At 42.3% G+C, this 21,856-nt stretch overlaps 1 protein-coding gene across 1 annotated transcript; it reads left to right on the top strand.

Annotated features, from left to right (window-relative positions):
* Window positions 1-18: 18 nt before the first annotated feature.
* LOC130478346 (lipase member M-like) lies at window positions 19-20,107 on the top strand. Its single transcript, XM_056850493.1, has 9 exons — window positions 19-123; window positions 1,402-1,516; window positions 3,330-3,528; window positions 4,198-4,307; window positions 7,094-7,233; window positions 9,766-9,909; window positions 11,801-11,872; window positions 16,682-16,747; window positions 19,874-20,107. Exons 1-9 carry the CDS (start codon window positions 19-21, stop codon window positions 20,105-20,107), a joined length of 1,185 nt encoding a protein of 394 aa, XP_056706471.1.
* Window positions 20,108-21,856: the final 1,749 nt, after the last annotated feature.

The raw sequence follows: 21,856 nt of genomic DNA, 5'->3' as shown, positions 1-21,856 counted from the left end.
CCTTTTAACAGGAATAAGATGAGGTGGTTTGTTGTGATTGTATGCCTAATACAAGCAATTGCAAGCTCAGAAGAAGTCAACAACCGAAACCGAGATGAAAATCCTGAAGTTCATATGAATGTTGTAAGTTAAGTGATCTAAAATTAGTTTATCATAATGGAGTACGAGAGGCTCTGAACTGGGTGTCTGCATCTGGGGCCTCTGAGGCAGAGTCGGGTGCTGCAGGATCTTTCTTTGGCTACTAGGACAGTCTCTCAGATGCCTTAATGAAGCAAGGCGGGGGTTGCCTTCACCCAACTGCCTCTCCCCTGCCAGGGTCTCACCCTTCCACAGATTTCTTCAGAAGGACCTCACTCTTCCTCCTCAGCTGCCTTCAAGTCCACCATTGAAGGGATCCCCCTGGGGAAGGAACAAACCCATGCTCTCTCAATCACCTTTGCTGCATAGCCAAGACTTCCTGATTGGCAGGACCTAGGGACAATGAGGACCCGGTTACAGGTCCCTCCCCTTCTTCCCTCACTCAAAACCCTCAGGCTCCAGTGCCACCTCTTCGGGCAGGTCCCTGGAAGCTGCAATCCTCACCTGCCCTTAATTCTTTCGTAGGATTGCCAACCTCCAGATACCAGCTGGAGAGCTCCTGCTATTACAACTGATTTCAAGCCAATAAGAGATCAGTTCCCCTGGAGAAAGTGGCTGCTTTGGCCATTGGATTTTATGGCATTGCAGTCCCTCCCCTCCCAATCCCCACCCTCCTCAGGCTCCACCCCAAAAATCTCCCGCTGGCAGCGAAGAGGGACATGGCAACCCTATGACTCCCCCTGGTGCCTCAGTGCTCACTTTCTCTGGCCCGCTTTGCCTTGTGGGGCCTGCTTCTGTGGGAGGCAGCTGTTGCTCAGGCGGTGCCACTCTTGCTGACATTGCCAGCCATTGTGCCACCCTGCAGCTTCCATGGTGCCTCCATCGGGCCTGGCTGGCCTTCCTCTGCCCACTGTCTCTCCTGCCTCCTTCTGTCAGGCAAGTGCAGGGGGGGTGGCCGACCCCAGACACTGGGGTTGGGAGGGGCATATATTTGAGATCTTATAGTTGGCACTGGATTAGGCACTGAAGAGCAAGTCTGTAGGGGATAGGGGAAGATGGAAGCAAAGGAGATGCAAAACTTTTCTTGAAAAGAAACAGAAGAACTGCACAATTTGTAATAAATTACCCAGAGATTTCCAGCAATCTTACATATCTGTTGAGATTACAGTGATCAGTTCTAAGTATCAATGCTTCCCTTCTCCGCATGTTTACTACACAGCCTTGTGGAATAGCCGAACACAGAAATTCATCACATTAAAAAAAAAAAAAGATTAAAATATTCTTACCTGAACCATCTCAAGAGTTTACTTTTTCTCTTTTCAGAGTGAGTTGATTTGCTACCAAGGATACCCTAGTGAGGACTATGAAATCTTGACAGAGGATGGTTATTATTTGACAATATACAGAATTCCCTTTGGAAAGAAAAATCAAACCAGAGGTATTTGATCACTTTAAAAATTCATACGAAGCACACTTACATCAAATAGGATAAAAAGTCTTTAAAAATGTGAAATGTTACTAAAATCCTTTCTTTTTCCCAAACATGTGCATGGGCAGGCAAAATCCTGGTTTCCCGTCCTATGGCAAAGTAGAATAAATAATATTAATTTTTCTTTTCTGTATCAGTTTAATTTAAAAAGGCCCTTCCTCTCCTTAGCTTTAGGTTCTAGTAGATACTTTTGCAAATTGTATCTCTGTTGGATGGCCAGAATGAATATTTGCATGCCATTATTCTCTTCTCTTTAAATTTCATTTTCATTTTGTTGTATATACAACATTTCTGTGCTTCCCCTTCAGAGTCCTACCCCAGGTGGCTTCCAATTAAAAAACACAGTATATAAAAGACATAAAAAACTAAGCCATTATACATAATCAGTGGAAACACTATCCATAAAACAGAAACCGACCGTTTAAAAGCCAATTAGATTTTTTTAAACCCTACTTAAAAGCCTGGATAAAAAAGCTGTGTTTTAACCTGGGGCCTAAAAGAAAGTAAAGTAGGCACGAGGTCAGCCTCAAGGGGTAAGGTGTTAAAAAGGCAAGATGGCACCAAAGAAAATGCCCTGGCTCTAGTTGCTACCCACCTCACCTCTGAAAATGAGGGTACAGACACCAGGGCTTGGAGGCACATCTTGCCCTAAGGGCAATCGATCATGGGAAATTGAGTTTCCCCACGACTCTTAAGAAAGGAAGGAAGCGGCCATTACAAACATGATTTCCCATGATTGATTGTAACCCTGCAATTAACCATGAGAAAATTAGTGTCTTGAGGGAGGAAACAAATGGCAGCCGTTACCACAAGTCTAAAATTTAAGTATTTTTAAAATTCTCCTGGGGGGGGTGATTTTTTGAGGTAGAATCCCAAATTCGCAGTGTAGCTTGAAGGGAATCTCCTTGCATGACCCCTGAAGTTTGGTGAAGATTGGGTCCAATTTTATAGGGTCTAGAATGGGACACCCCCCCCCCCCGAGAATCATTGTAAACTTCACAATATTTCGCTATGGAGGAAGGGATGACCCCTTCCAAACCCCATAAAATCAGACCCCCTGACCCAATCTTCACCAAACTTTGGGGGTCATGCAAGGAGAGTCCCTTCAAACTATGCTGCAAATTTGGGGGGGGCTCTACCGTGAAAAATGACCCCCTCCCAGGCCCATTTTATTTTCAGGAAACCCGAAAATAAGCCGAATGCCCATATTTACAGGTATGGGTATTTGGCTTATTTCAGGTTTCCCCAAAAAATGGACCCAATAAACACGAACCCGAAAATCATCATTTTTTTTTGCACAACCCTAATATGTATATATTGCTTAGGAAATAAGCAGAATCAAAGAAAAACACAAGGACATGCTCTAGATCACAAGCAGCACCCATGATGAAAAGCAACACAGATTGTTCCGGGGGGGGGGGGGTCATAATATCTAAGAATCTCAGATTTATGTTATGATTTAGGAGCATCATAGTAATGGCCTGAACCAGTGATTTCCATGTATATCTTCAGTTCAGTAATTTTGTTATGCACAGCCCTAATTCTGTATTTCTGTGGCACATTGTCCTAAAACATCAAAGTTGTTGACCTTCTTCCCATTCATTCTTCCTCTAAAAAATATACCCAGGGTGCAATTTCCCCCACATTATTTTTATCACAAAAATAATTATAAATTTTAACATGCAGATGAGATCCATCAACAATGTCTTTGCTATTGTGTAATATTACACCTAGTCCTTTTTTTACTGTTTTCAAAAATTAGATCCAAAGCCTGTTGTGCTTCTCCAACATGGACTATTTACAGAAGCTAGCAGCTGGATTGCAAATATGGCCTACAACAGCCTTGGTTTCATTTTAGCAGATGCTGGCTATGATGTCTGGCTGGGAAACAGCAGAGGAACTAGCTGGTGTCAGAAACATCAGAATTTCTCCATAAACCAAGATGAATTTTGGGATTTCAGGTGATATGGAATGAAAAGTAATACCAATTGATAGTATTCTGTTATATTTTAACAGCTATTGAAGAAATATTGCTTTATTTGCAAGAAGACATACTCCGTACTAATTCAATGTTCTGAAGACTTTTTTTTTTACTGTCAAGTTACAACTACCTTATCATGACCCCATAGGGTTTTAAAGGCAAGAGATATTCAGAGGTAGTTTGTCATTGTCTGCTGCTGTGTAGCATCCCTACATTTCCTTGGTGGGCTCCCATCCAAGTACTAAACAGGGCTCACCCACCTGCTTAGCTTCTGAGATTTGACAAGATTGGGCTAACTTGGGCTATCCAGGTTAGGGCACAGATACCTATAGATCCCTCTTTATGATATTAAGAGTACCCTATGAAAATTTTCAGCATCTCTAATAAAATGAACAATCTCATTTGATTCTAGTTGTCTGTTGCTTGTTACCTTTTCCCTTGGTGTTATTCTAATGTTAATCACTTAAGACCACCATAAACAATATTTAAAAGTAAAGTATCCGTATTCCTTATAGAGAAATACACCAAACTAAATGACAGAACCTACATGTCTGAACTCAAAATGGAACAATTTGGTAACTAACAAGAGAGAATTTCACTAATATTTCAATAACATTTTAAAAGTCAGACATTGCTTTTTTATTTTCAGTTTCCATGAAATGGCCATGTTTGATATTCCTGCAACAATAAATTTTATTCTGCAGAAGACTGGGCAAAAGCAATTATATTTCATTGGCCATTCTCAAGGCACTACTCTTGGTAAGCTAAATTGGAACAAAATTAACTTCTCTGTCTTACTCTCTATACTATATTCTGCTCTGATGGGCCATTGGAAGGTTCTCAGCTCCTTCACATTCTAGCGATTGGCCCCTCACAATCCAACCATCCCTTTGTTGGGTCCTTGGGCACAATCATGCCTCTGGGTTCAACCATCAGAATTATTGTTCAAAAACCCCTTCATACTCACTGTTCAATTCACTTCTATTGCACACAGGCCTTTTCAGGGAGAAAGGGGTGCAGGTGGGTTGTGATGGTGGTAAAAAGTGCTGTCAAGTCTAGAGATGTAAAATTTCCGAAAATTTTGAAGCCATGAGAAAAAAACTTTTTCCCCCCTGTGTTTTTTCTGGAAAAAAATAGAAATTTTGGAAAAATTGAAAAAAAAGTTCAGTGTTGAGTAGATTTACAAATTGCGTGAAACGCAGTGTATATAAAAGTATTATGTTTGCAATAAAACAGGTAACCACCCCCCTTTCCCTCAAAACCACCAAAAATCCAAGAAACCATCAACATAAAAAATAATCATATTTGCCCCTTAGCACCAACAGCAAATAAAGTTAAGGCCCACCTCAATATTTAAGCTCCATAGAAGGTCTACCCTTTGAGTGGTGCTTTAAAAAAGAAGAAACAGAAGACACAACATATACATGCAGTTTATTCTATCTCATTTTCTGAACTACTGCTATCATTTTCCATTTCTTCTTCCTCTTCCTCTTTGTCATTTTTCTCATGGACTTCTAAAAACTTTAAGTTTGCACGGATTGAAACAAGTTTTCTACCTTTTTCACGGGTCAGTTTGTTTCTTGATTTGGTATGAATATTACCAAACATAGACCAAATTCTTTCACTTGCAGCAGAAGATGCAGGAATCTGCAGTAAGCAAGATGCAAGAGGTGTCAGAGGATGTGTGGTGCAGAGACCTTGCCACCATGTTGCAGGAGGGAGATGTTTGGCAGAATACCATGTTCATAGATATATTATTTATCATTGGAAAAGAACATATTCCACACACTCCACCCCCCCCCCATTTTTTCGGGAAAAAATAGCTTTGGAGAAAAACAGGAAAAAACCTGTTTTTCCCCCAATATTTCCAGTTTTTTTCTGGGCCTTCCCATCTCTAGTCAAGTCACAGCTGACTTATGGTGACCCCATAGGGTTTTCAAGGCAAGAGACTAACAGAGGTGGTTTGCCATTGCTTGCCTCCATGTGGGCTGAGAGAGTTCTGAAAGAACTGTGACTGGCCAAAGGTCACCCAGCAGGCTTCATGTGGAGCAGTGGGGGAATCAAACCTGATTCTCCAGATTAGAGTCTGCCGCTCTTAGCCACTACACCATGCTGGCTCTCAAGTTGTGGTTGTACAGGGGAGGAAAGGAAAGTAGGGATTCCAATATCTGTACTGGATTCCAAGATTTGTCATAGTTGCTCTGGATCTACTGTACAGACCCAACCCAATGCTCCAAGATTTTGCATAGGAAAAGTCATTTCAGAACTTTCCAGCAGCAAAACCCAAAGAACTCTCTGTCAATATCATATATCCAGGATCAGGACAGAGTTTATAATGGGCATAAGAGTAAATGAATGAGTATAGCCCAATACTTTCAGCAGTTCCAGCAACAGAGCCCAGTGATTATTGTAGCTAAAGGAGATAACGTTGTATCATGATCCCCCACTCCCTGCGCATGCTGAGGAAGAGAGAGAGAGAGCTTTGCTTGTTTGCCATAATGTTTATTTAGAGTTTTAATTTTTCTCCTTCTTATCCCCTTTACTTATTTTACTTCAGAAGAAACTGAGACACCAGAGGCTTTTTCAAGTTAACAAACAAGTAACAGAGATTTATTAAACAGTGTACAAGGGATGGATTTAGAGGGGAAACTGTAGTTAGGAAAAGCATAGAACCAGAGCTATTTTTATAAGATTCACTTCAGAAAAGGCATAGATCTTAGATGGCTTAGATGGTACAGAATTCCAATTCTTAGATTCAGTTCACTATTTCAGTTCAGTTCCCAGAACTTCTTATAGATGTTTCTATTCAGACTCAGCTGCCTAACTAACAAGGAAGGTAGAGACCCTACAATCTCTCTTCCCCAGAGAAACACAGAAGTATGGATATTTCTCCGCAAATCACTCTTCCACCTCTCACTATAGGTCTACCCCACTTCTGTGGCACTAATCACTTAACAACCCCCTGTATTTGGAATATCTCCTTCCCAGAGTCTGTTTCCTTCCAGTGACCTGAGAAAGGGTCCCTTTCCTCCCAATCTCTGCCTGTCACACCAGCTTAGGCAAATCTGAATAATTAGGTTCTCAGAGTCAAACACAGCTACTGAAAACGCAGGTTACCAATATCAGAATCAATTCCTTTCTTCAGAAAAGAGAGTGTGAGCTCCTTAGCTCCACCCACTCCCTTTCTCTGAGCTTCTCTCAAAGATTAACTCTTTGTTCATCACAGGGTGAATGGCGTTTTTTGAAATAGGTTCAGGGTTTGGTAGGCATAAGAATGAAACTAGTGGTTCTAGGTGGATTCAGGGACAAACCCCCTAAAATCCACCTATTCATTAACATATTTTTTAAAAAACACAGCTTAAGGTGGTGATAGAGGAGGAGGAATAACTTTGTTCCTTACATTTCTGCAACTGTCTGAAAGCTGAGAAACCATGTACCAGTTTGCATGATTCCATAGGGTCTGAGTACCCCTTCAGTGTACTGTTGAATAGATTTCTCACTACATTCTTATAAGAAGTTGTAAACACCCACTTTCTTTTTTCCAGGTTTCATAGCATTTTCGGCTTTTCCAAAGCTGTCACAAAAAATCAAAATGTTTATTGCCTTGGCACCATTGGTTTCTTTTAAGCATGCGTCAATCCCTCAAATAAGACTACTCCTCTTTCTTCCTGAAACCTTCATCAAGGTATTGGCTGATCAATCTGTATTTTAAAACTGTTGCAAACAAAGAAGTGTAAGGGTGCAACAAATCTGAAAGTCTCTTTCCAAAACTTGGAAATGAATGGTGTGATCCTAAGCACAGTTACACTGTTCTAAATCCACTGATGTTAATGGGCTTATAAAGGTGTAGCTCTGGTTACAAATAGATGACAACATTTCTATATGGACCAGCTAAAATATTTTAATGTGGACCAACTTCTAACAGCTAGACAATGACACCAAACAGCCAGACATACAATTGATTGCTTTCCGTTGTCATTTTTTTTACAATGGCAGACATTTACATTCATTGGCTTCAGAAGATAAACAGAAGTATTGCAGTGTAAGAAACAGTAAAGAAGGTTTTGTTCTGTTTCCTTCAGTAAGCTATGTATGTAAGCAATGTATTGCAGCAACTGTGTTTATAAACATCAAAGCAAACACAATGATGAGAAAAGATGCATACAACCCAGGATGTGGGGAGAGACACAATGCATGGCCATGACTTCTTGTTGTAGAAACTGTGCTCAGCAAATGTCCCTGCATTTTATATCCTGGTTTGCAGAATTCTCTGTCTCGCTCTGCTGACCTTTCCCAGAGACCTTTATACTTTAATATACCCTAAACTACGTCTGTGGTTACTTGCTGTAGGCTGCTATGGGTATTTATAGGAACCAGCATAATTGATTCACTCATTCATTTAAAACAGTGGTACATTAAAGTCTGACAAAGTATCTAGTATTTGAGGATGAGAACTTTTGTTCACTAAAGCTTATACCCTGGAAAAATGTGTGGGTCTTTTTGGCTTGCTCTTTAAGGTGTTACTAGACAAATTTTGTTACACAACTAGAGACTAACATAACTACCCACCTAAAATGTACAGGTCAAGAATCCCTTAACCAGAATGCTTGGGACCAGAAGTGTTACATATTTCAGATCTTTCTGTGCTTTGGAATATTTTGGAATATTTGCATATACATAATGAGATATCTTGGGGATTGGACCCAAGCCTAAACACAAAATTCATTTATGTTTTATATATATATTTATATACACTTTATACACATAGCCTGAATGTAATTTTAAACAGTATTTTTAGTAATTTTGTATACATTGAACCATCAGAAAGCAGTGTAACTATATCACCAGAATACCTGTATCAGCTGTTAAATAAGAGCAACAACAAACAAGCTAACAACGGTACATGTTCAGTCTCAACCTACAATGCTGTGTATACAGTATTTTATTTTTTTAGGTTAGAAGAAACATCAGAAGCAGTTGAGGGACCAGGAAATGGGTCCTCTATGGGTGAGGAGGCATCGCGCTGGATGGCTTTTAAAAATGTTTCCTCCAGACTTGTCTGCCTCATTAACTACGGGTTTTGTCTTAGAAGTCTGGTTTCGGGTCATTCTGTTTTTGGATGTCCAGTTAAGGGATACTCAACCTGTATTTATTTAAGAATCTCTAATTCACTTTCTTCCTCACTGGAGTTCAGTCAGAGTGGCTTATGATGACATGAAAAAAAATACAATTTAAACAAACATGTACAACTCCAACATACTGGAGGAGTTTTGGATCTACTGACGCAGCTCACTCAGGGCATCACACTGCAAGCCATGGTCTAAAAGCCAAGATCCCGTCTTTGGCTCTTTCCAAGCGCCTTGTGCCATTGGCCACATGCAGATTTAATTGCCTGTAACGAAGGAGGAACATAAGCTCAGCCCTGATCTCAATCAGCAGTCATAAATGCTCCCAAGATTGCCACAGGTGCGTGAAGGCTTCTGGCTCCATCCATGCCAAAAACACGAGAAACAAAGAACTTCAACCCAAATCTCCTTCAGCTGGCAGACTTATTTCCAAAACTTCATCCACTGCCAGCACATCCCTTCTAACCTCCAATTTAAATGGTTCTACTTTGTGAAGCTTGTTTTCTAGGAAATAGCTGCAAGTGGTGCAGAAATGCAACAGATGCTTTGGGAACTGTGTTTCCTCCATTAATATAGCCTGTGCTTCACAACCAGAACTGAACAGGGGTTCCCTTTTCTCTGACAGTGAATACAAATTGTTTTCACATATTGGTTGTCGGGATATGTGGAGATTCTCTGAGGAACTCCTCTATTTCTATCAAAATTAGTCTAGCTTCCCTCAAAATTAGCCAGGGCTACCTCTAATTAAGCTTCAGTTTTAGTTGAGTTTTAGTAGTGACTCTAAAACAATCAAATTAAAGCAGATCGACAACACAGTCTTATGAGAGCTGCCTCTCACAAATCCCCTTGAAATAAATGGGAGCTGTGCCAGAGTATTAGCAGGTCTCGAATCATTTCTGGAAACAGCTAATGCCAGACATCACTGAGTCTCCTCCAGAGTAGACTCCAGCCGCTAAGATTATAAAGTATTATTTGCAAAACTTAGAGTTTCAGTACTTCCAGGTGGGCTTAGGTACTCTGCAGAAGTCAGAGACAGTCCTGAAAAGACATGTTTTTCCAAATTCAGTTACTGATACTTTATGTTTCCACAGAAAATATTCATTAGCAATGACATCATTTTCTCACGCAAGTCTGTGAGAGACACTGTCTTCAAGTTATGTGATACAGCTTTCATGAAGAAGATCTGTCTCTATTTGTTTTCTTCAGGTGGATTAAATACAGCAAATACAAATATGGTATGTAGATACTTGCAGAAAAGGTAACAATTACTAAGTGCTTTGCTTCCAATGCAATTACTGTTAGGGCAGGGGCAAATTTCCATGAGATCTGATTCTAAGGGCAAAAAGTTAACTTTCAAAGATTTAAAAATGCTCAGAAAATGCTCCTATCTTAGTGGTCTTTGGTAGCATTTTTGCACCCATTTTCAGGACCATGGCTCTTCAACACTGCTGATTTTATGTTCTCTTTTTAGGATTCCTTTTTTTTTTTTTTTTGTATGCTCTCAGCCCTCTAAGGAACACAGAAAAAAAAAAATAATGTCATGGTGCCACACGACTCATCAGTACTTTTATTCTAAACAGAGTGAGGAAGGAATACATCCCTTTTGCCCATGTGTCTAGGCAATGCTTCCTATTGTCATGCTGCATAGATACTTTCATTGCCTGGCAGAACAGACAAATCCCAATGTTGAATGTGGATATTGTCATGCATATTGTATTACTTTGTCACACACACACACACTGGCAGTACTAGCTATAATTGGATGGGGGGGGGATGAGGGAAGCAAAAATGTCAACCCCCTAAGAAGTGCAGGGCTTTGAAATACAAAAATACCATTTTGAATTGCGGCCAGAAGCATAGTAGGAGCCAGTGCTGTGGTATTGCACTGGTTTTATATGCTCATCACAACAGAGCTCAGTTAGAATTCTGTCCAGCAGTTTGGTACATGTCAAGAGTCTCATGACTATTTTCAAGACAGCCCAATTTTAGTGTATTAGAATTGCTTGGACAGCCCAGACTGACAAAAGGCACTCTTAGGGCGAAAATGCATGGTTTCTTTAGCCTCCTTTATTCCCTGTTTCAGCCAGGAATCAGCCAGGATTGAACGCATGCGTTTTGCCTAACCTGCGTTCGATCCTGGCTAAATCACCAGATTAGGGTTCAACAGATTAGCGTCTGCCGCTCATGTGGAGGTGTGGGGAATCAAACCCGGTTCTCCAGATTAGAGTTCACCCCTCCAAACCACAACTTTTAACTACTTGCAGGGTGGAGGCAGATCCTGGTGGGCTTGTGGGTCATGTCTCCAGCTGGTGCTTAGTTGTCCCAGCAATGGGGGGGGGGTGGACTAAGGGAAGTTCTCATGGAGGAGCTCCAACTGCAATAAGGTTGCCAACCTCCAAGTACTAGCTGGAGATCTCCCGCTATTACAACTGATCTCCAGCCGATAGAGATCAGTTCTCCTGGAGAAAACGGCCGCTTTGGCAATTGGACTCTCCTCATCAAACTCCACCCTCCTCAGGCTCCACCCTGAAAATCTCTGGGTAATTCCCAACCGGGAGCTGGCAACTCTAAACTGCGGGTACCTCAGGGGCACAGATGGGCCAGGGGCATCTAGCATGCAGGGGTCTTCCTGAGTTTCTTTTGCTCCCCCAGGCCCTGTTTCTGGCTCCTCAGACACCACCTCTGAGGCTTCTGAGTCACAGTTCAGAGTCAGCTCAGTGGGGGGTCATAAGACCAATAGTGGCAGCATGCTGCTGAGATATCTGCCACTTTCTCCTCTAGGGCAAGATGTAAGAGGCCTCCTATTATTTGAAATAGTACTACCGGACAGCAGTTCATGGATACAGTAGTGGATTTCCTTTGCTGTTATCACTCTGCCGCTAAAGATATAAATGGTAAAGAAGTGGCATAAAAGAAAGAAATGAATCAGAACTATGAGTAACAAAAATGAATAGAAGGGAAATCTCTCAATGACAACAAAAATAAAAATGGCCATATCCATGCATCTCTAGATGATCTGCTTATCATTTGCAAGCAGAGCCTAGCCCCTGACAAGAAGCAAGCAGCTTGTGGACAATTCTTTAAAAAACACAAGCAACGTTTCAATTTTCCTTTCCTTCTTTGCAGAGCCGAGCAGATGTATATCTATCTCACCTTCCAGATGGGGGATCAGTCAAAACCATTCTTCACTGGAGACAGGTTTGAATATGCACACCCAGCAGTGGTATTCTACAGGGCTATAACATAATAGCTCAGTTCAGACATAATGTGAAACCATGGTTTAATTTCATAATAAAACTAGGATAGTTTGCCCTGACCTGGATGGCCAAGGCTAGCCCAATTTTGTCAGACCTCAGAAGCTAGGCAGGGTCACCCCTGAAAAGTACTTAGATGGGAGACAACCAAGGAAGTCTGTGGTTGCTATGCAGAGGCAGGCAATGGTGAACATCCCTTTCTTGAAAACCTATGAGTTCACTGTTAAGTCAGCAGCAACTTGACAGCAAAATAAATTAGGGCTGTTGATTCGGTTCGGCCCGAACTGGAAATCAGCCGAATTTCCCCTGATTCGGTGGTTTTTACTTTGGGAGGAACCGAACTCAAAACTGGCGGGCAACCGGGGGGCCGAATTCAGCGAGTTCGGGAGTTCGCAAATAAATAAGGCAAATTCGGGGCCATCAGTAAGCAGCATAACCGTCAGTAAGCAGCGTTCTCCTCCCCCGGCCAATCGGTGGCCAAGCTGGGTCTTCTTCTGGCCAATCAGTCAGGATTGAGTACTGGGGGAATCAGCTGATGTGCGGCCCGGCCAGAGAGAAAGAGAGAGAGAGCGAAATCCTCGTGTGTGTGGGGGTGCTTGTGCACATTCGCTCCTTTCTGTGGCTGCAGGGGGTGTATTTTTTGGGGTACAGACACAAAACTTTCACTGGAGCTTCAGATGAAGCTTCTTAAGATACCCCCCAAGTTTTGTAAACATTGGGTCAGGGGGTCCCGAGATATGGGCTCCCCCCTTTTTCTTTCCATGGCTGCAGGGGGTGCATTTTTGGGGGTACAGATCCCAAACTTTGAGTGGAGTTTCAGACCAGTGTTCTTAAGATACCCTCCCAGTTTTGTAAACATTGGGTCAGGGGGTCTCGAGATATGGGCTCTCCCCCTATTACCTCCCCCCTTTTTCCATTTCTGTGGCTGCAGGGGGCGCTTTTTTGGGGATATAGCCCCCAAACTTTTAGCATAGCTTCAGTCAATTATTCTTAAGATACTACCCAAGTTTTGTAAAGATGGGTTCAGTGGGGGCAGAAATATCGCCTCCCCCCTTTTCTCTTTCCATGGCTGCAGGGGGCGCATTTTTGGGGGTGCAGATCCCAAACTTTGAGCGGAGTTTCAGACCAGTGTTCTTAAGATACCCCCCCCCAAGTTTTGTGAACATTGGGTCAGGGGGTCCCGAGATATGGGCTTTCCCCTTTCCCCTTTTCCCTATTGGGATGAATGGATCAGCCGATCCTGTGCATCTCCAGAGCAAAACATCCCGTGCCTAATTGGAATCATCTTGGATTACAAGTCCTCTTCAGCCCCTCTTGATGGAACAGAAGACAGCCACAGTAAGACCCCTTTGGGGGCTTTAATCTATATTTTTTCTCCTGTGTATGTGTGTGTGGGGGGGGAAAGCAGAGTCTGTGTGTGTGTGGGGAGGGAGCAGTTTCTGTGGGTGGGGGGAAGCCAAAGGGGGCTTTCGTCGGTTCTGCCTGGGGTGTGTGTTCCCCCTCGAGTCTCTTGCTCCCTGGTTTGAGGGGGGAGGTTTCAGTTGTGTGTTGCAAAGGTGTTGTTTAACAAGGTTGTGTTGTTTTGCAGTTGTTTTGCAAATTTCTCAGCTGTTGTCGGGGCTGGGAGCTTTGTGCGTGGGCGGCAAGCTCTGCTGAGAGATGCACATTAACGGTGGGGGGGACCCTTTCAGGGCCCATATCTCAGCCCCCCCTGACCCAATCTTTACAAAACTTGGGGAGTCTTTCAATAAACGTCCTTTGAAGCTCTGCCAAAAGTTTGGGACCTCTAACCCCAAAAATGCCCCCCCCCAGAGCCGCGGAAAGGCGCGATTGTGTTTTTAATGGCTTTATTCGGCTGAATTTTTTTCCCGAACTTTGAATTCCCACCGAATTGAACGGATCCGAAGTGGGGGAGTTCGGACTTCGGCATATCCTGAATCTAAATGGGCTGAATTCGGCCGAATCCAAACTATACTGAATTTTTTTTAAATTGAACAGCCCTAAAATAAATAAATAAATAAATAAATAAAGAAAGAAAGAAAGAAAGAAAGAAAGAAAGAAAGAAAGAAAGAAAGAAAGAAAGAACCAGAACTTTGCATGCAAACTATCACTACTTGCAGGTTTTCCTCAACAAATACCACTTTTTATATCACATTTAAAACCAGAGCATGTGAGAAGGCAGCATCAAGGAACACGTGACGATCATGTCAGAATTAGGCAAGGACAAGTAGGGGACCTGCAAGGACTTTCATTTGCCATCTCATTTTCCCTTTGCCATTATTTCCTCATTACCTTTCCTTAAAGCCCCCGCAGCCGCTCTAATTTTTTTCCTCTTTCTCTCTTCTTCCCACCCACCAACAAACCTAACTTTAACAGCCACCCTCTTCTTCAGCTTTCCTTCCTTACATCCCTATGGCAGCCTTTCCCTGGGAAAACTACGGCCAAGCTGTGTGGTGCTGGCCAGATCGAGTTGCATGGTAGGGAGCCCATCAGGACCTGCACTTTCCCCCATAGCTTCTCCCTCTTCTTGCTTCCTTCTCTCCTTCTCACCCACTAGCCAACATAACCTTTTCTGCCTCATTTCTTCAAGCTTTTCCTCCTTCCCTCCCCCTGGCAGCCTTTCCCCAGGAAAATTGTGCATTGTGCTGGAGGTCAGGACAGGCCCAGTTGTATATGTCCAATGGTCAGGACAGTCCCAGATGCATGGGGCCAGTGACCAGGCCAGCCCCAAATGTATGGTGGGGAACCACCAAGGGCTTGAGGGGAAGACCTCATTTCCCCCTGTATTCCCTTTTCACACTATTTCCTTTCCCCCTCTTCTTGACTGTTCCCTGCTTCCTTCTCTTCTTCCCACTCACCAAGTAATCCACCTTTTATCTGCCCCCATCTTCAGCTATATTTATTATTTATTTATTTCTACCCCACCTTCCTCCACAATGGGGACCCAGAACAACTTACATCATTCTCTCCTCCTCCATTTTATCTTCACAACAATCCTGTGAGGTAGAAGCTGAAAAAGTATGATTGAGCCAAGGTCACGCAGTAAGCTATCACAGCAGATTAGGGATGTAAACCTGGGTCTCCCAGATCTTAGTCTTAAACTGTAATCACTACACCACACTACACTACACTGGCTTTCATGGGACGGCTGTCATTAATAACCAGGCCTGGGTGAGTCATGCAAATTGGATCATAGGAAGTCACTTGGTTGTTGCTGCTGGGCCTTACCGTGTTGAGTCCTCCCTCAGAGGCCAAACACCTCTGGAAAGAGCCCAGCCCTCTCTCTCCTTTTCCTGATAGAAGGCAAAGTTTGAAGGCTGGCAATACTGTCGTGATTGCTCAGCAACCCCACAATAGCCACTGAGTGGGCATTTCTTAAAGCTACAGGCAGGCACTCTTACTATTATTTTTTGGTTTAAACCCCTAATGTGTTTTTGTTTTTAGACTGCACATTTAGTTCGTAAAGGTCACAGTTCTGAAAGTGTTACTGTTCTAAGACCATTCATTTCCTGCTGAAACAAGCCACAATTTCTCCCGATTATTCTATATTAACTTGAGACATTCATTCTAATGCATCTCCCTAGGTCTCTGCAAACTGACCAAAAGTCAGTTTTGTGGAAGCTTATTTTGTGAATACAGTTTTGTGGTGGTTATGTGGGTTCATCTAATCAATATGTTATGAATGGTCTTATTAGAAGCATGAAGATGGGGGGGGGTGAATTTTAATTCAGGACCTAAGTGATTAGCAAGCTTTATACCAATCCATCCAATGAATATACAGAATTCCAGGAGAAACAGACTTCCCAATTTATGGTGGTGGTACAATTCAAAATCCAACTCTCTTCTTTAATTCAGGAAATATTTATTATATAGTTCCCACAGCTGAGGTTTTCAGTTGGAAGGAAATGTACCTAATATTTGGGCCAGGATCCAAAGAATCATAATACTCGTTCTGTGAACTTACAGGGTCTTTGGACTCTTGTTTTTCCAAACAGCAGGCCTAAAGCTTAGGGTTGCCAACTCCGGGTTGGGAAATACCTGGAGATTTTCAGGGTGTAGCCTGTAGAGGATGGGCTTTGGAGAGGGGAGAGTATTCAATGCCATAGAGTTTAATTGCCAAAGCAGCCATTTTCTCCAGGGAAACTGATCTCTCTCACCTGGAGATCAGTTGTAATAGCAGATCTCCAGCCACCACATAGAGGTTGGCAACCCTACTAAAGCTATATAGTACAGATTTCAAAACTGAAGGAACTTTCATAAGCAATTTATGATATCATATGGGTTTCTTAAGTCAACATGCAAAAATCCCACTAGGTACATCCAAGCCTCTGGAATGTCCACAGGAATGCCTTTGATCCTGGAGATGATTATGAAAAAGGAAATATATAATTACATTTGTCCCCAACTTTCATCTCTCTTTTTCATTTTGCATTATTTGACTTTCTTGTGTTAATCACAAGGATAGCTCCAGTTTATGAAATTTGTGAGTGGGGAGATCCCCCCCCCACAATTGGTTATCCCCTGCCACTGTAGAATGCTGGTTTCCTTCTCATACTGTTTCTGGGATCTCCAATCCCCCAGCAGCAACATTTCAGGGGTAATGGGAGCTGCAGCAGAGGGAGAAGTGGGGAAGTTTGGCTCCACTGATGGACTCACTTCTGTCAGCAGAAACATTCTGCAGGATCCATGGCAAAGCATGGCAAAGTCCCGACAGTTTCTGTCAAGTAACCTGTAATATCCACTCTTTCCATAGGTTTCAGCATCAGGATTATTCAGATATTTTGACTATGGAAGTGAGAATCAGGCCAAATATAACCAGGTAAGAGAGAACAATATGGTCATTTATGCAGGGTCAATTTTGATGCTTGCTCAAATCTCTTTTTTAAATGCAACCTTTAAAATACCTATTCACGGTCCCTACACAAAAGGAGAAATTCCACCCCCTCCCCACTCGCCTGCTTAGGGCTATGCATTTGGTAAAACCCACACTGAAAAAAATACCGAAAAAAGCCATTTCGGTAAATTTCAGGTTCTGGTTTACCGAGTCCCTAAAGCTGGGGAAGATGGCAAAGCCAAATTTGCCATCCCTGAAAAAGCTGGATAAACATCTGGCTTTTGGAGGATTGGCTTTCTGTGGCTCCTGGGGGGACATTTTTGCAGGTAGAGCCCCTAAATTTGCAGCGTGGCTACAAGGGACTCTCCTTACAAGAACCCCCAAGTTTGGTGGAGATTGGGTCAGGGGGTCAAATTTAATGGGGTCTGGAAGGGGTCACCCCCATCCAATTCTCCAAAACCCACACTGAAAAAAATACCGAAAAAAGCCATTTCGGTAAATTTCAGGTTCTGGTTTACCGAGTCCCTAAAGCTGGGGAAGATGGCAAAGCCAAATTTGCCATCCCTGAAAAAGCTGGATAAACATCTGGCTTTTGGAGGATTGGCTTTCTGTGGCTCCTGGGGGGACATTTTTGCAGGTAGAGCCCCTAAATTTGCAGCGTGGCTACAAGGGACTCTCCTTACAAGAACCCCCAAGTTTGGAGGAGATTGGGTCAGGGGGTCAAATTTAATGGGGTCTGGAAGGGGTCACCCCCATCCAATTCTCCTCCATAGAAAGGTTAAGCAATAGTCAAGTGAATGTAGACAGATTCTCCATTGTGAATGCTGCTTGTATTTTTCAATGGAGGAGCCGGGAAACCCACTGCTTGAAACAATGGGCCATTTAAAGAAATTGCCACTTAAAGCGGTGGGCCATTTAAAGCAATTGATGAATTATAATGAAATTAAGATTTTGATCTTCTTTGTATGTGTTGTTGTTTGTGTATGGCACAATTAATGTGTTTGTAATGTATGTTTCACACTTGTGCACTCACTGTTCTTAGTTGATGTATGAATGTTTTATTTGTAAATTCTTTTGCTATATAAATGATTGTGAATATAGAGCCTAGTGCTGGCATTTATCTGTAGCATACACTTTACAGCATAGGTGAATAGTTTTGTTGGCGTACCTGGAGGTTGGCAACCCTAGGGAAGCCTCTGAGGAGCCACAGTTGTGCTGTCCCTAACATCATGGTTTGCTTTCCCTTCAAGAATGCACTGTAAATTAGGGCTGTTGAAAATTTTTTTTGGTAAAGTTTGGCTTCGGCAAAATTCGGCCCTTTTAAATTCGGGCCGTGCCGAAGTCCGAACTCCCCCGCTTCGGATCCCTGAAATTCGGGCGAGATCCGGAGTTCGGGGGAAAATTTGGCCCCCCCTGCGGGCCTTCACGGGGTTTCCATGAAGGTACACGGGGGGCCCTTTAAACAGATCTGTGCCTCCCAGCTGGGAGCTCCCGGCTGGGAGGCGCAGATCTGTTTAAAGGGCCCTCCGTGCGCCTCCAGCAAAGCCCCGTGAAGCCGCGGGCGGGAGGGAGCCGAACCCTGAATTTGCCAAATTTATTTCCCAAACACCCCGAAGTCAGGGAATTTGGCTCCCCCCGTTTCCCACCTTTTTTGAATTCGGTTCATTCCGAACCAGAAACCACCGAATCGTGGAAATTCGGCAGTTTTTTTCAGTTCAGGACGAACCGAATCAACAGCCCTACTGTAAATATATTATAATTGAATAAATAATTGAGTCCAATACAAATCTGTTAATATTCCAAAAGGCAAAAGGCAAGAAAAAGTTATGGTTTGCTAACACATTCCATTTCGAGTAGTCTTCAGATTATTTTGCTAAAAGGCTTACATTAAGGTCCAGAGCTCTAAATCACACAATCACAGCAAATTGTAAACGTCCTGGACTTTAGCCTGTTGGACGTCTGACAGATGTCTACTGGACTCAATTCAATAGTCATATCTTTAATTCTTTGTTCACTATTTTCATGCATATTTATACTATATGTAGTTAATTAGTGCACTATTATAGGAGTTGTGATTACTGGTATTGTCATCTTTATGTATATATTGCTGGAATACATTTTTTATATTTATTAGTGGGCTCAAATTGGTTTCATGAGATTCCCCCCCCCCCGCATATATACTTTTGTCCTACCTCAAAATAAACAGAAATTTATATCAACATTTATGGCTGAACTCAGCAATCATGCCAAAAGTCATTTCTTGAAGCTCTCTCTCAGTCAAATATGAGAATTAAATGTATGTCGAAATCTTCAACTCTGGTGTCATTAGGATTTATCTAGAGATGAGTTATTAACACAAAGTACCTCATCAAAAGGCTTTGCCCTAGTGCAAGCTAGAGACCAGACTATTCCAAAATTTGGGTATTGCTTCATATTCGGTTTAACTAAACCCAGCCCTTCCCTTCGCTTCCCTGCTGTCCGTCTCCTTTTTTCTCTCCCAAACATGCCTAGTTGTAGAGCAGAATAATGAGGGCTGCGAAGAATTAAACAAGCAGGGTTAAACATAGTCTTGGGAACCCCCTCCTTCAACCTTTTCACCCAAATGTTGCGAGCAGATAATATTCATAATAATATGTAAATAGAATATTTGCATTAAAAATGTAGGTTTTAATTTAGTGTGTAGTTTTTAATGGAGATAAATTCATCAGTAAACATAAATGCCAATTCATTCCATAGGCAAATATTTACTGATCTACATTTATATCCTGATTTTTGGCCCAAACAAGGTCACTAAAGCAGCTTAACATGTAAAAGCAGAACATAATCAGATGAAACTAATAATGCAAAACATAGACATGTAATCTTTGACAAATATATATATTAAAAAGAACAGAAATGGAGAGAATTTACTCACTGCTTAACAGAATGCATCAACCTAATGAACTTGTGAAATATCAAGAAATATAATGTACAGTGGGGGCTCCATAAACCTCACATTCCTTGATCTCTATTACATACTTCAAAAACAGTTGTATGATATAAAATATACTGATATGTACTTAATGACATTTTTTTTAAAAAATGATGCATTCTCTTGTCCTTTTGTTTCAGTCCTTTCCTCCTTCATATCATTTAGAAGACATGCCTGTACAAACTGCAATATGGTCTGCTGAAAAGGATCAAATAGCAGACCCCAAAGATGAGTCTCTCTTACTTCCTCAGATTAGTAACCTAGTTTACTACCACAGCTTTCCGGACTGGTACCACTGGGATTTTGTTGTAGGTCTTAATGCCCCCCAACGCCTGTACTATACACTCATAGAATTGATGGAGAAATCACCGTAAATAAATATTCTGTATTTTGAGTTTAATGGTATTTTGTTTACATGAATCACAACAGTCCAATGGCAGAGGAGGATACAAATTTACCAAATGCTACCTGGGGTTTTCTTTACTACTATATTGTATACCAGTGGGAATTGTTTTGTCTGGCTCTGTTTAATATGTCATGTGTAATACTTATGCTCTGTTTCAGATTTCTGAAATCCTAGTCCTATTATATTGTTTATTATTTGTTTCCTCATCTTATTGATTGAAGAAACTTTCATTATGTAATCTGACTTGAAACTCAATGAGAAAGATAGACTATGAATAACATAAATAAATTAACATTCTATAAATATACAGCGCCTGGGGTACAAAAAGGTCGTAATTATGGAATAAAAAAATTGTCTGACTATTCCATTGCAATTTTATTTCTTTTTCATTTTCACTTTAGTTTGTTTGCCTAATAAGGAAGGTCTCCCTTAAACTTTGATATGCATATATTATGTATGGAGCCATTTATGCAGGGGTATTTACTTCGCTGTCCCTGCTGGACTGCTTTGAGGCATCTTTTGCATTTTTCATGATTTTATCGACCTTCAGACATGACTTGGCTCTGGACTTATTCTTCCCCCACAGTTCTAGGATCCTGTTTTAGGACGAATTTAAATACTGCTTTCTTCGCTCCAGACGTTGAAGAGATTTTAAAAAGTTTTATTAAGAAAGCAAACGAGTTCAGTGGTCTATACAACTTAAGGTTAGAATAGCGAAGCGGATTTTACAGATCAGCTTTATAGGATGCACACACTAGAATTGTTTACATGTAATGGCTTTGAAATGCAAAACATCAGAGTTCTCTCCAACTTCAGAAGAGAGAGGGTTTCGGCAAAATCACACCTTGAGATCAGAGTAGCTTTACAATAGGAAGGCTACTTTGAAATGGAGACATCGGAGCCCCTGGCCATAGCACCTCTCTCCCAAACTGAAGAGACTTTCCCACGGGACCAAAAGGTGTGTGTGTGGGGGGGAACATGGAGCTTGCTATCCGGGGCTCGACTGCATGCCCTCACTGAAACTCCGCCTCCCCAAAGACCCCCCCTGGGGTTTCTCGGTTTGGCGGGGTAGTGGCGATGGAAATCCGCTACTAGGGTGGGGGTTTGTACGTGTACAGCAGACACCCACTCATCGTGACCGGAATTCAGATGTTTCCAATGTACGAGATACTCCAGCTGGCCCTCCACACCCGAGAGTCTAATACCTTGGAGATCTTAAAGTGCTGTTCCCCTTGCACCATGATCAGGGTCGCAGCTGTGGGTTCAGGGTGCCATCTGGGCGCCGGTAGGAAGGGTTTTAACAGACTCACATGAAATACCGGGTGCACCCCCTGTAAGGTTTTTGGCAGTTCCAACTCCACTGTAACCTCATTGATAACCCGGGAGATTGGGAATGGCCCCACAGATTTTTGACTCAGTTTCCTGCACAGGCGTAAAGACCTGAGATTCTTAGTGGAGAGGTACACCTTCCCTCCGACCTTCAACTCCCACTGGGGCGCCCTGTGTTTGTCAGCTTGCGCCTTGTACCTGTCCTTCGCCTGTTCCAAGTTTTTTACAAGCCAGGGCCAAGTGTTCCTCACTGTGTTAGCCCACACAGACACCTTGGGGGGATCGCCGTTAGGCGGGAGGGGTACGGCCCCCAAGGGTCCGAAATCCATCCATTAGACCGCTTTGAATGGGCTTATACCGGTTGCAGAGTGTACCAAGTTATTGTAGG

The sequence above is a fragment of the Euleptes europaea genome, chromosome 5 (genome assembly GCF_029931775.1).
Source record: "Euleptes europaea isolate rEulEur1 chromosome 5, rEulEur1.hap1, whole genome shotgun sequence".
In the NCBI taxonomy this organism is placed as follows: Eukaryota; Metazoa; Chordata; class Lepidosauria; order Squamata; family Sphaerodactylidae; genus Euleptes; species Euleptes europaea.
The sequence above is the reverse complement of the archived record's forward strand: the minus strand, read 5'-3'. Positions and strand labels throughout refer to the sequence as shown.

Excerpts from the sequence above, each read along its gene's own strand:
- LOC130478346 (XM_056850493.1), top strand. The coding sequence starts at position 19 with ATGAGGTGGTTTGTTGTGATTGTATGCCTAATACAAGCAATTGCAAGC. Across the intron at positions 4,308-7,093 it reads TTCTCAAGGCACTACTCTTG|GTTTCATAGCATTTTCGGCT; the intron begins GTAAGCTAAATT and ends TCTTTTTTCCAG. Across the intron at positions 11,873-16,681 it reads CCATTCTTCACTGGAGACAG|GTTTCAGCATCAGGATTATT; the intron begins GTTTGAATATGC and ends CTCTTTCCATAG.